The sequence below is a fragment of the Neopelma chrysocephalum genome, unplaced genomic scaffold (genome assembly GCF_003984885.1).
Source record: "Neopelma chrysocephalum unplaced genomic scaffold, ASM398488v2 Primary Assembly neopelma1_68, whole genome shotgun sequence".
NCBI classification, from domain to species: domain Eukaryota; kingdom Metazoa; phylum Chordata; class Aves; order Passeriformes; family Pipridae; genus Neopelma; species Neopelma chrysocephalum.
This window is the reverse complement of record NW_020897727.1, coordinates 5780704-5797255: the sequence shown is the minus strand read 5'-3', so window position 1 is coordinate 5797255 and position 16552 is coordinate 5780704. Positions and strand designations below refer to the sequence as shown.

At 48.6% G+C, this 16552-nt stretch overlaps 1 protein-coding gene across 1 annotated transcript in view; it reads left to right on the top strand.

The window, feature by feature from the left end:
* The first annotated feature begins 3102 nt into the window (after window positions 1-3102).
* Window positions 3103-16552, top strand: part of SPG7 (SPG7, paraplegin matrix AAA peptidase subunit) — a 27110-nt gene continuing 13660 nt past the window's right edge. The window contains exons 1-9 of the mRNA XM_027685047.1: window positions 3103-3320; window positions 4624-4726; window positions 5646-5735; window positions 8755-9005; window positions 9806-9945; window positions 12131-12233; window positions 13724-13849; window positions 14117-14279; window positions 14396-14569. Of these exons, the coding sequence (XP_027540848.1) occupies window positions 3204-3320; window positions 4624-4726; window positions 5646-5735; window positions 8755-9005; window positions 9806-9945; window positions 12131-12233; window positions 13724-13849; window positions 14117-14279; window positions 14396-14569 (1267 nt within the window). The 5' untranslated portion in view covers window positions 3103-3203. The remainder of the gene's footprint in view (window positions 3321-4623; window positions 4727-5645; window positions 5736-8754; window positions 9006-9805; window positions 9946-12130; window positions 12234-13723; window positions 13850-14116; window positions 14280-14395; window positions 14570-16552) is intronic.

The following is a 16552-nucleotide window of genomic DNA, read 5'->3' as shown; positions in this document are numbered from 1 at the left end:
CTTTCTGGAGTCGCTTTGTGTTTGCACCAGCGAGGCAAAGATCTCCAGCCCTCCTTCATGGAGTCATGGAATGGTTTGGATTGGGAGGGTTAAAGCCCAACCTGTTCCACTCCCTGCCATGGGCAGGAACACCTTCCACTAGACCAGCTTGCTCCAAGCCCCATCCAACCTGGCCTTGGACACTTGCAGCCACAGCTTCTCTGGCCAAACTTATCATCTGGTTGCCTTTGAGGCACAGTGTGAAAAGAGGGATAGAAATCCTGTCAGCTAAAGCTATGTGGTGTGTCTGTAAATAACCAGCACTCCCAGTTCAGCACAGCTTTGTCACATCCAGGGCTGGATCTCCTGGCTGGGAGTGTCACAGCAGGAGCTCAGCTGCCCAACAGACCTGAGACACTGCTTGTGTCCTCTTCCACCGCTGGAAGGGTTCAAAATACATGTGGATGTGGCACTTCATGATATGCTTTAGTGGGCGTGGTGGGATTTGGTCAAAGGTTGGTGATCTTAGAGGTCTTTTCCAACCTTACTGATTCCATGATTGTTTCAGTCAAGGAGCCCTCCCAGCTCCAGCTGGGGTGGTCTGTGCTGGGATTGGGCCTGTTCAGTTTCCATTGCCTTCCATTGTTGAAAAGGTGGGAGTTTGTCCTCGCTGGAGCTGAGCTGTGAGGGAGGTGTGGAGGAACCCAGCTGTCTGTCCCTCAGGTCAGCAGTCCCGGCTCAGCAAACTCACCTCCTGAAATGCTGCAACTCCTTAAAAAAAAATCAGGCTTAATTAGCAACAGGTCTCCTGGGAAAATGCTGGAAGCGAGGTGTGACACACCTGGAGTGAGATGGCAGCAGGGATGTGTGTGGAGCTGGCACTCACAGGGCTGGGGGTCCCACAACCCTCAGCTCCTGGCACACTGTGCCGTGGTTGCTGTATCTGTGTTTCCCACTGGAAATCCACGCCTCTGCTAGAGGGAACCTCCATTACCAAAGGAGCCTTTTTCTCCTCAAAGTGTAGCTGAAGGGTCAGTAACCCCCCCAGGGATCCTGCTGCAGGTGGGTGAGGAGGTGACACTCACCTGGGCTCTGGGAGCCTCACAGGGACCAGCCTGGGCCGGGACAAGGGACAGAGATCCCTCCCCAGGCAGCTCAGGTGACCCTCTCCTCCCAGCCTGGGAGCAGTGCAGTGTCCCCGGGCATTCCAGGTGGGATCTGTAGGTGGAGGTGCCCCCGGCTGCCACAGCCCCGCAGAGCTGTGACCAGCCCTTACAGACTAATTGGCACCAGTTTAATTGTGTGCCTGTAAATTGAGCTGTTTGACCCAGACAGTGACAACAAAGGGACTTGCAGGAGTGAGGGGACATTAACGTGCCAATGGACCTTGCTGGGGGCAGGTGACAATTAACATCCTAAAAGATTCTTCTGGAAAAAGGATCCTAATTCAGACGTGCTGAAGAGGAAGATAATTGCTTACTACTACAACAACAACTATTATTATCATTATTATTTTCTGTAGCCCTGCAGCCTCCCATTAAAAATGCCTGAGAAGCTTTATGACAGGTAATTTAGGAGAACTAACAGCAGTGATACTAAAAACTGTCCTGGAGCCACCTGAGGGGAGAAACACGGACAGGAGGGAGGAGAAAACACTGCAGAAACCATCCTGGTCAGCAAGATGGGAGAGGAGAAGGAAACACAAACTTCCTGGGAAGGGGAGATCAGACCTGCAGGCCTGGCAAACACAATATTCCTTTCAGTCAGGCAAGAAGGTGCAATTGTGGCAGGAGGGAGGTGATGTTTGCTCCCAACTGCCCCAGAGGAACTGCAGAGGGCACTGAGCCCACCCAATCCACTGTGCACAGGACAGGAAGGGATTACACTGGATTTGGGATCAGGGACTTAAAATACAACGACCTCGACCTCTGTGATCGCTGTGTGAGGGGAACTCACCAGTACTCGTCCCTTGGCACGCTTGGAGTCACTGACTCACACCTCGAGTGCTGTGTCCAGTCCTGGGGCCCTCCAGGACAAACACTGATGGGCTGGAGCATGTCCAGAGAAGGGAACGGAGATGGGGAAGGATCTGGAGCACCAAGAGGGGCTGAGGGAGCTGGAGGAGCTCAGCCTGGAGAAGAGGAGGCTCAGGGGAGTCCTTCTCACTCTCCCCAACTCCCTGACAGGAGGGTGGACCCAGGTGGGGTTCAGGCTCTGCTCCCAGGGAACAAGGGAAGGATGAAATGGCCTCCAGCTGTGCCAGGAGAGGTTCAGGTTGGACATCGGGAGGAATTTCTTCCTGGAAAGGGCTGTCAGGCATTGGAATGGGCTGCCTGAGGAGGCGGTGGAGTCCCTATCCCTGAAGGTGTCCAAGGCCAGGTTGAACAGGGCTTGTGGCAACCTGTGCCAGGGCCTCACCGCCCTTGCAGCACATATAATGCATGTATTTGTTCCCTCACTTTCCCTTTCAGCACAGTTCTCAGTCCCTCACTCCCACTGCTGGTTTCTGCCAGAGTCCACTCCTACCTGGGGCTGTCAGAAGGGGCACCTTCCTTAGGGACAGCTGCACAGCGAGGGAACTGGTCTCGTTCCTCTCTGCTCAGTCTAACACTGCAGAGGTTGTTTCTTCCCTTCCCTGCCAACACAATTACGTGGGGTTAGAGGGATAAAATCCCAGAGCACTCTGTGCTCACGCCACTCCAGTGCCCGGCCTCTGCAGTGCTTGCCGCGGCCTCCCTCTCTCCCTGCAGGAACCTTTTCGCTCCTCCCAGGTGTCGTTTCTCCTCCTGCCTAAATATTTGGGGGCCAGGCCCTGCCTGCGCTGCAGAGCCTGGGCAAGGCCGGGCTGGGATGGAACGGCCTGCTCCAGGGGACGGGGCCGAACCAGCCCTGGCCGGGATCTCACCCGCATTCCGCTCTAAGGGCAGCAGGCCCAAGCCAGGCCCCGAGATCGAGTCAGGCCTTACCCGGGTGCTCAGACCCGGCCGACCCTCCCGTTGCCCCGGTAACGGCGCGACCTGTCCCGACAGCCCCCGCGCGGCACCGCCCAGCCTCCCGCCATCTTGAGGGCTGGCAGCGCGGCGCCGCCGGCCCGTTTCCAAGATGGCCGCCCGGCCCTCAGCAGGCACTTCCGGCCACTCTCAGCCGCGGTCCCGGTGGTGCCGCTGCGGCTCGTCTCGGGCCCGTCCCTCCCGTGAGGGCTCCGGGGAGCGGCACCCGCCGACATGACGCTGCTCCTGCGACTGGGGCTGCTCCGCGGCCGCTGCAGCTGTTGGAGGCCGCCCGCCGCCACCTGGGCCCGGCCCCGCGGCGGTGCCCTCGGCGGGGGACGCGGCCTGCAGGTAACGAGGCCTCACCGAGCACCGGGGGAGGAGGAGAACGGGGCGGGAGGGACGTTTGGCTGTTCGGGAGGGTCCTCAGGTTGTACCATCCCGAAGGTCCGTCGTGTCAGCGCTGTTGGACAGTGACTTGGGAAACACCGTGGGAACCATGGAATGGTTTGGGTTGGAAGGGACTCTAAAGCCCATCTCATTCCACCCCCTGCCATGGGTAGGGACACATTCCACTAGACCAGGTTGCTCCAAGCCCCATCCAGCCTGGCCTTGAACATTTCCAGGGATGGGGCAGCCACAGCTTCTCTGGGCAACCTGTGCCAGGGCCTCACCACCCTCACAGGGAAGAATTCCTTCCCAACATCCGATCTAACCCTGCCCTCTGGCAACGGGAAGCCATACGCCTTTGTCCTGTCACTCCAGGCCCTTGTCCAAAGTCCCTCTCCAGCTCTCTTTGAGCCCCTTTAGGCACTGGAAGGGGCTCTAAGGTCTCCCTGGAGCCTTCTCTTCTCCAGGTGAACAACCCCAACTCCATCATCCTGATCAACTGACGATATGGAGGGAAAACAATGTGGGATATTGTTTCATGCCAGGCTTTTCTGGGATCAGTTTAAGTCTTAAGCTGTTCTGTTCTAGACAGCATCAATCCCAAGGATGCCATCTTGCCCCAGCACAAGCTGGAAAAAATGGGGAAAAACTGGTGAAGGGTTTCAGCCTGGTGTAGGAATTGGAACCTGTGCAGTGGAGGGGAAACAGGGAATCACATCGGAGAAGGGCCAGACTTTTATTCAGTGAGAGAATTAGTAAATATTAGTTCAAATGTTCCTGAAGTTGCCTTTAAATGTGAATATTCACTGCAGGATTCCTGTTGAGTTTCCTTCAGGGATACAGCTGTGCTGGCTTTGCTGCTGTACAGGAGGGTTAGAAATCCTTAAAATATCCTTTTTAAAGTCCTTTTTTCCTTAAAAAACTTCCTCCTAATGTAGGGAATCTTTACGTTTTAAGAACTGATTTCCAACATACCTTTAGAATGAAAAACAGAGATACAGGAAGACTAAATATTAAGTGTTTTGAGTATGTGTTTCTGTTTATACCTGTGCTTTCTTTAAACTGGGTTATAAACAACATCTCCAAAGTCATGTGGGAAGTGCACAGAACAACCAGGAGTCACATTCAGGGCTCCCAGCTGCTCTCCTCACACTCACCCACAACATTCCCGTGCTTAGGAATGTGAGTCTCAGGGAATACGGAGGTTGAGCCCTCACAGCACTGTTCCAATGATTGTGTTGTTTTCCTTTCTCTCCTCCCTCAGACTCTCTTGGCACAAACACTTTCCCCCCCACGTCAAGGTCTTGGTGGAGTCTTGGTGAAACAGCACTTAATCCGAGATCCAGTCAGACTTTGGAATCTCCTGGGTGAGTCCTGAGGAGGAGGAAGGGAAAAGGTCTGATTTGATAAGAGAACTGACCTTTCCTAACTTTCTCTCTGCCTTCCCAAAACTGCAGCAGAGCTGTTCTGTTCCTGACTGTGGGAGCTGGGGTTTTTTGCAGGGATTTAGGGTTTGGTTTGGTGACAGGGATGAACAGTCCTTCCCACAGGGATCTCAGGGGATTAAGGAAGCACTGGAGTCATTAGAACTACAGCTAATTTTAAATCTGCCTATTTTAAAGTAGAGAATCTTTCTCTTCCTCATCAGCAAAGCCCCAGACAAAAATGTCTTCACTTTTGTCTGAAATCCCATTGAATGGCCTTGCTGGAAACCTTGGAGTCATGGAATGGTTTGGGTTGGAAGGGGCCTTAAACATCATATTCCAAACCCACTGCCATAGGCAAGGACACCTTCCACTTGACCAGGTTGCTCCAAGCCCTGTCCCCACTGGCTTCAGACACTTCCAGTGATGGTGCAGCCACAGCATTTTCTGAGCAACCTGATTTAACTCCAGTACCTGTTTTTCCTTTAATGAGCATTTCTAGTCCCTGGTGTGGGGCTGTTCCTATCTTCCCATTCCAGTGTTAGCCATGGTTCTGCCTTGGAAATTGTGTCCATTTTTCAGCACTAAAGCAATTTCTCCAAATTATTTCTGCCATGCAATTAATACAATCTCTGACCAAAGAGATTTTGGTTGTATTGTAAAAAATATATACATTCTATAAGAGAACAGAAGGAGTCTCCCTCAAGTGAGGCTGTCCTAGTTCCTTGCCACATGAAGCTCCTTGTCTGGGGGAATGTGGAGCTTTGCCTCCTCTGCCTTTGGAACTCACATGGATTTCTGCCATCCTCAGTCACCCTCTCACTGCCCTCAGCAGTAACCACTGACCTCTGCTTGCCTGCAGGTAGCACCTACTGGTTTACTACTTCCAACTCTTGGAGGAGTAGCCAGAAGGATGGAGGATCCAAGAAGAAATCTCCACAGGAGGAGGACGGTATGTGTGTGCCAAAAAGAGATTTACTGAACCAAACTGTGTGTGTGTGAGGGGAAGGGACAGACAGGGAGGGAGATCCACCTTCATGCTCCTGCCTCTGGGTAGTTCCCTGTACCTGTAACTCACCACCTGTACAATCTGTGGCTAAGAGCAAGTTTGAAGGAGTATTTTGGCGTAGATGATGGACTGTAAGATTTAAATCAGATCATAGAAATTATAGAATCATGGAATGGTTTGGGTGGGAAGGGACCTTAAAGCTCATCCAGTTCCAAACCCTACTGTGGCTCCAGACCTTTGTACTGTGAGTTGGGAGGCACTTAATGTCATGCTTAAGTGACACAGTGTAATAGAATTTCATAATTTATTTTATAAACCTTTCCCTGGGTATCATGATGTGAGCAGTTGCCTTTTCCTTTGTTGTGCTTAATAGTCAAATCCTCTTGGACTTTTTACTTTTTAAGTGAGAGGCCAGTTGCTGCTGCTGACAGCCTGGCTGGTGTCACTACAGTGTCCTTAAGGCCACAGCAGTGGCTTTTCCTGCTTGATCATTTAACTGGGATGAAGTCTGCAGTGGGATGTGAGTGCAGGTATCATGGAGTCCTTGGGAAGGAAGTTGGAGTTTGTTGCCCTTGGTGTGCAAGGCCACAGAATGACTGAGCACAGCCCCTGGAGGTGTTGTAGCTGTTAAAATCAGTAAACAGCAACGCTCCATGTTCAGTGGCCTCTTTTCTCCTGTGATTAATGGATAGCCTGGCTTTGGGAGCAGGAATGCTGCCCCGTGTCTCCAGGGGAACACTTGTCTCTGCAGTAATTATTAAAAAGAACTCTTCAAACTGTCACCACAGCGCTTGCAAAGATTTTAATCAGAGAGTTCAGATTTGGGGTTAATGGCAAATCATTGCTTGGTGGAGGCTCATGGAGACTCAAAAGCTGGATGTATTCCCACAGCTGTTGCTTGCAAGTGTCACATCCAGTCGCTGGGACTCATTTCCTGAATACTGTGGGGTGGCTTGTGGTACAGTGTGGATGTTGTGCTGTACAGACAGTCACACTTTACCTCAGCTGAGAAAGAGATTGATATTGTCCTTAATTAAATGCAGAGTCGAGGAAATCTTGGTATTGCCTTCCAGCTTTCTAGAAATAGAGTTTTCCCCTGAAATTACTCAGCTGCAGGTTAAAGGTCCTAGACAAGTCTAATTCCTAGAAACAAGGGAAGTTGTGTCAGGATGTCTAATGGGCATCTCTCCCCCCGGGGTGATGTTTTTGTGATTACACCCCCAGTTGTGTGTGTTTAGGGCAGGTTATGGGCCTCCACTTGGTCTGAAATGTAATACAGAAAAGTGTTTTAGCAGGAGTTGACTCTGACACCTCTGAGGAACTTGCACAGCCATAGATGGACTTTTCCTGTCAGAACTCACTTTCCTGCAGTAGTTTCTTTTCTCTGTAGAATCTTTTTATTTAGAACTTGCTCAGCTTTTCAGGATGTTGCCCAGACTATTCCTCTATCATTCATAGATATAGATACATATACGTATCTATATATATAAAAATTTTCTTTAATAAGACTGTCATGGATGTCATCCTGCAGCTTTGGGATGAATTCTTTAGTCCTAACAAAGCTGGATCCAGCAGATAACACAGAGTGAGGGGATGGCAGTGGAGAACAAAGGAGGTGGGCTGGACGCGGTGTCTGAGCTTGTCACGGCCTTCTGAAATGATGATTTCTCTGCCAAGCTGCTTTGTGTCTATTTAGGAACAGGCCTTTCCTTTCCAGCATGGAGCAGAGCTGGGAACCAGTGAAAAATGATGCTGTGCCTCTGAAGGACAGAGGACTTTTTTTAGCAGCTGCCTGGGTCATATGTTTGTCCCTGGGTTTTGTTGCTGCGTGCGTAGGGTCTAATTGGTGGCCGGTGATAAATGCTGGTGTCAGGACACTGGTTATGAATTTGCAAATAAATCGAATCTGGGCTGCAGCACTGGTGCATTAGAGCCCAGTGGCACAGAATTAATTTATTTCTGGGTGTAGAAGGGTATTTATGTGTGCCGTGCTGGTGGTGCTGTTAAATTGTATATCAAGAGCAAGTACTAAATTATATATCGAGAACACTCACGTGACTGGAAAGAGGAGGAGATATTTGTTGTCATCTGAACAACTCAAACACTGGCCAGCAGTGACATTGAACTGTGCTGTGGCAGTCCTTTACAGCCCATAGAATTGTAAATTTGCCTGTGTAGTGCAGAAAAAAAAATGCTAGGAGACTGGAGAAAAGGTTTGGTGGCAAATATTGAAATAGAACATCCCTTTTCCTTGTGTTGTTGCTTCAGTGTGGCACTAGTACAGTAAAGTCAGGGAAAGCACATCCAGTATGGGAATTTCTCTTGGGTGCAGATCCTTAATGTGGGCAAGTTATCAACCCCTTTGAAACATGAAGTGAGTTGTATAACATGGAGGAAAATCTGGGCAATTTGGTTAACAGGCAGATGGATTTGCAGTGTATTTGTGTCCTGTGCTACCTCACATTCTTTGCAATTGCAGGTATTTCCTGAGGTAGGGGCAGTGGTGTTGGTGTCACGGTGCTGGTGCCAGCAGGTCATTGAATTGTGCTGTGGGATTTACCAGTGACATTGGGTTTAGTCCTAATATTTCCCATTGGATACATTGGCAACAGCCTGAGGACTGGGTGGTGTGGACCCATGTTATATAAAGTGGGTTATAATCATTCTGGAGTTTGATTTCTAACAACAAGAGTCCACTGGCTTTATTTGACCCCCATCCATATGGGGCCAGGCAAGTGAGAGTCTCTCATTTTGGACTGGAATGTTCTTTGGTGGGATTTTAGTGGGTTTGGTGCACTAGGACCATGTGAAGCCCAGTCCTGCAGGAGAAACCAAACATGCAACACAAAAACCCTGACAGGTTCCATTGTGTTAATCTTTGTCATTTAATTATCTCTTCTTTGGGTCAGAAAGCTTCACAATTACGTGTTTGTCTTTTTTCCTCTGGATCTTTCTTCTTAAGAGGAGGAAAAACGCAGGAGAAGGGAAAATCAGATGCACCTGGAACGTCTGCGGGCACTGCTCGTCCTCACCTTCATCGTGCTGATGCTTCGGTTCCTGGTCAGTGACAACAGAGAAGGCACCAACATCTCCTGGAACTACTTTGTGAATGAGATGTTGGCCAAGGGGGAGGTGCAGAGGATCGAGGTGGTGCCAGAGAGTGACATCGTAGAGATCTACCTGCACCCAGGAGGAACTCCCCATGGACAAGTTGTGAGTGACTTTGTACACAAATTTGCTCTTCTCTGATTCTTCTCTTAATTGTATTTGAAGTTCAGGGGACTTCTATTACTCATATCAACCTGGAAATTAAGACTTTTAGTTCAAATTGTAAAAATAATCAACAATGGTCTGGGAAAAAAATATTTTGTATGTCTAAAAAGCTGGAAAATTCAATAGTTTTTTCAGTCGGATATAGGAGAACATGTCCAGGAGATTGTAAACTCTTATTACTGGATCTTCTTTTGAAAGTTTTCTCCTATTTGGATTTTAGTTTTGAGTGTTCTGTCAAACTCCATCAACCTTCCTTCCTAAACCTTCCAAAATGGAAACAAAGCAAAGTTTGATCATGTGTTTACATCCAGGAATTACCAGTAAGAATTGTTACAAACTGGCTTGAGACATTAAAATACTGAAATCGAATCATGGAATCACAGAATGGTTTGGGTCGGAAAGGACGTTAAAGATCATCCAGTTCCACCCCCTGCCGTGGTCAGGGAACCAGAACAGGGAACTGGTTTTGGATACATCTCATTTCGTTTGCATCTCCTTGTTTATAGAGAGCTGAGGCTTAGTTCCTGACTTTTATGCTTTTATAAGGTGCTGGAAAGACCAGAGGGTTCCTAAATTCATTTGGAGTCCTCTGCTCGTGAGTTCATAGGTGCAGGATCAAAGGGTGTAACATAAAGATAATTTTTCCCTGACCTGTCAATGCTGTGCACCTCTGCTCCTTGCTTATGTATTTATACCTAATAAATAGTACTGACCTGCTGCTCTGGCCTGCCTGTCCCCAGAATGTGACCCTGCTGTACACCATGCGTGTGGCAAACATCGACAAATTCGAGGAGAAGCTGAGAGCTGTGGAGGATGAGCTGAATATTGATGAGAGAGAGAGAATCCCCATTTCCTACAAACACCCTGGCTTTTATGGAAAGTATGACATACATTTGTCCTTACTGTTGATCCTGTGTTGGTGACAACATCCCTCGCTTGGAGGGGAAAGTCACTTTCAGCTTAATGTTATGTAAATATAGAGCAAAAATGTGGGCTCGGATTTGGAGCATTTAATGAATATTTCTGAAAGATAAGGTGCTCTAGATGTACCTTAATGTTTCCAAAATGAGGGTCCCAGAAAGGTGTCTGGATTTGCAGGATGCAGCAGACAAAATATTTTGGGTTAGAGTCACCAAGTCTGCATTCTTGCCCAGCTGAGCACTTTTTGTCCTTATAATCAATTATTCAAGTGCAGAGTGTGATTAAAAAATCCTGACACAAGTGATGTTACATCCTGGTCTGTGCAGAAAGCTAGGGGTGCACTGAAATGCTTCCAGGGAGGCCTGTGGTGGTTCAGGCTGTAAAATTAAACAGTTTTGGCCTGTTTGTCCCAGAGCTGCAGGTCTGAGCACAGCCTACTCTGGTGCCACATGCTGGGTGGAGCAGCTTTGGTGCCAGCACACCAAACCTCAGTGAGAGGAGCACTTCTGCTAAACTTACAGCCCTTCCTGCTGCCCAGAACAAGAGCCTTTGCTTTCAAAAAAATGCTCAATACTTTTAATTCGGAAGTAAACTGTTAGGAGCAAGAAGAGTGAATAGCAGATCTTACCTGCTGAAGTGGCCTGGTCACTTGCTTGTGCACCAGGCAGAGCGTGTCACATGCTGTTAGTAGCTCAGTGGATTTGGACAGGGTGATTTTCCCTCTGGAGATGGCCAGTGTGTGTAATTCCTCCTCCCAGGCATCTTGCCAAAGTGTGAAACAATGTTGTGTTTGTTTGTGAATGGATACCTGGGCTGGATTTTGTCTGGTACTTGTCCTCTGATCAACTTTGCACATTTTTAATATATAGTTTATATGACAATAAGCTTTTTTAATTGATCGTGCAGTACAAGCCCTTTAGTTCAAACTCAGAACTTGCTAATTTTTTTCAGACTTGTGTGTAGCAGGAAGAGAGGACTGAACAGACAATCAGCCACCAACACAAGCTGTTTCCCTGCCCCTCAAAAGAGATTTAAAAAAAAAATTTGTAAGGGTTGTGATGAGGTGTGAAGTCTCTCAGGAGACCTGATGAATGTCTGGAGAATTCAGAGTCAGTCTGGAGTTTGAATGTGTGAGGTGCAGAGCCCTTGGACTCGGCTCACTCTGCAGTGTGGGTGCTCAGGGTGTTTCAGAATTAATCCTGTTTGCAGAGCAGACAAACTGAAGGTGACTTTCAGATTTCAGTGTTACCTTTGAATTTCTCACTGAGCAGAAACAAATGCAGCTGGGTATAGAGCTCATTCTGGTCCTTTGCTTCAGTAAATCGTCCCTCTGTGAGAGGCGGAACACACGTTCCTGGTGTAAAGATAAGGCACAGAAGTCTGGAGAGGGCAGATGATTTCACAGGCAAGTGGAGCAGAACAGGGGCCCACCAGTTTCAACCTGTCATCTGACATGGGATCATTTTTCGTGCTCTTGGGGCATCCTTTGTTTAGAGCTCAAAAAATATTTATCCTCAACATGTTTGTCCTGTAACTGTGTTAGACTGGAGTGTCATCTCTGCTCCTCATCTCCCTCCTAATGCAATGGGTATTCCAAAGGATCTGGAAAATTGACAGTGTTGGTGCTGGAGCACTTCTTTGTGCCATAAAGGACTCCTGAGAGATTCGACCAGGGAGGGCAAGGCAGGCTCTTAATGGGAGACCAAGCCTGGAATTTCTGCCAGTGTGGGATTAAGTGAGTTGGAATCTCCCTAGTGTTACCAGACACAGGTCTTCTGCAGCGAGCTCCCTTTGGATGCACTGCCAGCCCCACTGGATTCTACTCTGGGTGTGACCTGACTGCCTGAAGGTCCTGTTTGTTTTAGAAGTAGAAATGCCTCTGAAGGGGATGGTGAGGTTGAATTCCTTCCGCAGCTGTAGGCAGTGTTTGCCAGTGTCCTCTGCTTAACTTCTCAGGTTATGTAATAGTTGGGGTTTGGGGTTTTGTATATCTGTATAAAAGTCTGTAAAAGTTCCATTTTCTTAGTTTTGTCTGCTCGTAGCCTAAATGCCAGGACCTTTAAACACTGAAAATAGCCATGTTGGGGAATATTGACCAGGTTGCATCTGAATACTTCACTTTGTACCTGTCTTTGTCCTTCTAGTGATGTCCTTTCCCTGATAGTGACATTGGTGGCCGTGTCCATGCTGTGGAGCATCTTCCGCCTCTTCAGGGTGGCGAGTCGGGCCGGAGGGTTCAACGCCTTTGTGAGTAGCCTGGATTTTGAGGATGTTTTGCAGCCTGCGGGTAGTCCTGGCTTCTGCTGGGCTATCTCCTCCCCTTTTTCCCAGCAAAGTCAGTGCAGGATAAGGATGAACTGGTGCCCAGGACTCTCCAGTCTTGCCACATCTTGCATCCTGTGCTGATCATCTCCCTGGCTGGTACTTTAACTGGCCTTAGCCGAGATCCGTTCCCTTCCCAAAGGCAGGAAGGGCTGAGCTCAGGGAATTTCAGTCCAGTTTGCTGTTTTCAAAGCTTGCTAATGAGCTGCAGCTGCAGATGGTGTTTTTCACTGGGCCCTGCCAACATGCCTCCCATACAGCCAGAAGTAGGAATTGCTGCTTTTTGCAAAATGAGTTCTCAATTTATAAAATATGTTCAGATTCTGGAGTTCATTATGTGTTGGCCTGTTCCGCTCCTGCCGCATGTCTCGCTTGCAACATCAGGCAAACCTCCTCCTCCCCTCTCCCACTCTGGCCTGGATCAGCTGATGAAAGTGCAGGAGTCAGCCCGGGGTGCTCTGCCACTGACCACAGGGACTGGGGATGAAAACACAGTGAATTCAGCCCCTTGTTGGATTTCCCACTCAGTCTCCTCCGCAGTTCTCTTTGGCTTTGAAATCCTCTTTGAACAAAAGGATGCAGCTGCTCTCAGAAAGAGTATTTCAAAGAAGTGTTGAGTAATGAGGCCTTGAGGACTGGTTTGTGTCCTTGCCTAAGTGGGGACAGCCAGGCCCCAAGTTTAACTCTTTCTTTGGGCATTTCGGAGGCCTCAGAAGCTGTAAACTTTCTTGTGAAAGAAAAATCCTCCGCAGTCCCTGTTTTGGGTAGAACATACTGAGCAGTTACGAGTAGGATGTTTAACTGAATTCTTGGTTTGACTCTCACTGTGGCTTCACATGCACCAGGGGACGGAAACGTGGTGGCTGTTCAGTTTGAGAACCTGCAGTTCTGGCCTGGGGTGTGTTCAGCAGAAACCAGCAGCAGTATCAGACAGCAGTGCAAAATGTCTGTTTCTATGCATTTGTAAGAAATTATTAGTAATTATTTACTACTGACAATTATTTACCATCAACACATATTCCTGAAAGCTCTATCTGTCCCATGTGGTATTAAGGATCAGAGCATTTACAAATCAGGGAGAAGATCCTAAGTGAGGTTCTGGATGCATGTTTTTAAGAAGTATCCCTTCCTGGTCTACATGGAGTTTGAGATGGATTGTGTTGGGACTATTACTGCAGATTTATTCTGTCACTTCCCAACGTGGATAAATGAAGTTTGAGTCAACAATCCATCTGAGAAGTGTCTTCAGAGCAGAACTAGTGAAACACCAGTGCTTTGATGGGCACTTCAGTGGTGTTTCGTAGGGACAGCTCATCCTTGGGCTGTGCTGGGCTGGCTATCTCCCAAAATATAGCAAACAGCCTTTTTTCAGACTGTTGTCCAAGTTTTTTCAGTCCTTGTGCTGCCTTCCACAGAACCAGCTGAAGATGGCTCGTTTCACCATTGTGGATGGGAAATCTGGTAAAGGGATTGGCTTCAAGGATGTAGCAGGAATGCATGAGGCAAAAATGGAAGTCAAGGAATTTGTGGACTATTTAAAGGTATATAAAAGTAGAACAAAATAAGTGTATTCTGGGATAGATGGCTGACCTGGGGAGGAGGGGGTGTTCCGCTCTTCATTCTTCATGATTCTGGGCAGCCTCTCATGAAATAAGCTCTGTATTTCCAGTTCCTATGCAGATGGAGCTGCTCCCATTGGCAGCTCAGAGCTGCCCAGGCTGAAAACAGTCTCAGGAAGCTCTGGGAGGCCACACTGTGGTGCAGGTGTGGTGGGAACTGTGGGTCTGACCTGCTGTGTTTCCTTCCAGAATCCCGATCGCTATCTCCAGCTCGGGGCCAAGGTGCCCAAGGGCGCCCTGTTACTGGGCCCGCCGGGCTGTGGGAAGACACTGCTGGCCAAGGCTGTGGCTACAGAAGCCCAGGTGCCGTTTTTGGCCATGGCAGGCTCCGAGTTTGTGGAGGTGATTGGAGGTAAGGTACTCTGAGGATCTGGGGGGAGCTCACTCGCTCCGTTGTGCAGTCGGAGCTCGCCGGCTTTGCTGACAGGTTTAGGTACAAGGTTTCTCTGTCCTTGCCCTGCCCTGCAGGTCTGGGGGCTGCGCGGGTGCGGAGCCTGTTCCGGGAGGCGCAGGCTCGCGCCCCCTGCATCGTCTACATCGACGAGATTGACGCTGTGGGCAAGAAGCGTTCCACCAATGTGTCTGGCTTTGCCAATGCTGAGGAGGAGCAGACCTTAAACCAGCTGCTGGTGGAAATGGATGGTCAGTGTTTCTCCCTGCCCCTGTCTCCTCAGAGATCCAAGCTGTTGGCCTGTTTAGCTTTGACCTGCTTGAACATGCCTGGCCTCTCCAGCAAGTGTTCTCTTGCTGAAGTCTGAACCAGTCTGAGCCCATGTACCCCATCACTAGTCCCTGGTTCTGAAGGCACTGGAGTATATCCTCTCCAACTGTCCCTTTGGTAGGCAGGACTGCTCCGGAGCTGGTGGTGCCTGAGAAAGTGACTGGGCTCAGATCATGGAATCCCAGAATGGTTTGGGTGGGAAGGGATCGTAAAGCTCATCTCATTCCACCCCCTGCCATAGGCCAGGACACCTTCCACTAGCCCAGGTTGGTCCAAGTCCCATCCAACCTGGCCTTGAACACTTCCAGGGATGAGGAGTCCACAACCTCAGCCTCTGGGCAGCAGATTTTGAAGTGTGTGCTGTGATCATGTTGTGGAGAAAACCCCCTTGAAATCTAGACATTTACACAGGCTTTTAAGGGTTTGGGGCTAAATCTAGTAAATTTTAAAACCCTGGAGTTTAGGTCCAGTTGGCCATTAATGTCATTGGATACTTGCTGTGTTCCATCTGAGACAGGTAGTTCCATCTGAAACCTGTCAGGGTTTAGAGTTCGGTTGTACCAGAGGGACATAGGTGATGGAATTATCCATTCTCCTGTCCTTTGCCATATGTTTATGTTATCTGCCTGACCACAGGCTCCTTAAACTAAGAGAGAAGCTTTGCAAACAAGTCCTGCTTGATGCCACACTCATGTAGTTTCTGACTGTTCTGCATCCAGGATTGGCCCTTTGCTGAAACACTTTTACACAAAGAATGATCTTTTGGCTCTGCTTAGTTCTAACTCTGAGCCTGCAGCACTGACCAACTGCAATGTTTCTGTTGCTAAATCTTATTATTGCAGAGCAGAGTAAGGAATAACCCACCACCTGCATGTCCATCAGGGAGTGTTTGTTTCATTGGATCTGTGACTCATAACTTGACTGTCACATTGTCTCATCACACTCTTCATGTGAAAAATTAAAAGCAGTTGTGCTTCAGAAGCATCCCCAGACCTGAGTTACAACTGCTGGCTCTGTACTGAGTGTTTGCAGTGAAGTAGATGGTCTGGACAGCAAAGGCCAGTGGTGACACAGAACAGCAATCCTGGCTTGGGTGGGTCTTTCTCCCCTGACAGTTGTAGGATGAGCTGGCACCTGAATTAAAGGAAGCCTGCATGTCTGTTCAGGAATATGCAGTCAGTGCATTCCACATCTCTGTCCTAAAAATGAAAATGTCTGATTTCCATCAGTCTGTAAAAATTAGGTGTGGTTTCTGGAGTGTTTTCTTGGTGAGTCTCAATGCAGAAATGAGGGTACAGCTCCACTGGAAATTGAGTTTAGAAGGTAAATATTATTCTCGATGTGTGCTTTGTAGTCCCTTGTTTGCTCTGTGCTGCCTGGTTTATTTTTAAATTTATATTATCTCATTCTTTATTCATGTCTCACACAGATCATGTACTGAGCCTCTCATTTTGCTCAGTGCTTTATCAAACACACACTGAAAAACCAGCCCAAGGAGTTGACACTGTCAAACAGGAGACAGCTGGCAAGGATGTCAGCCTGGTAGTGGGAACATGGGATCAGCAGGGATCCTGGCACATGGCACTGAAGTGTTACCTAACAGAGCATGTCACCTAAAGCAACACTGAAGTGCCACGTGCACCATGGCAAAACAGTTCTCAGGTTTACAGCTAATAAGGTTTTTAGGAAGGGAACAGTTCTGTCCCAGCACAGGTGGGAGGAGTGGTGAGTGTTTGCAAGGAAGCCTTGAGATAGAACATTGAGAGCCTTGGTTTAGCTGTGTTCAGCTTAAATTGAGGGTTGAAGGCAAAGCAACACCATAGTCCCGAGCTGGGTGTTAACTAGAGAAAAAAATCACGCACAAAAGCAGATTTGTGAGTCACCAGTGATTGTTGCATTTGTGT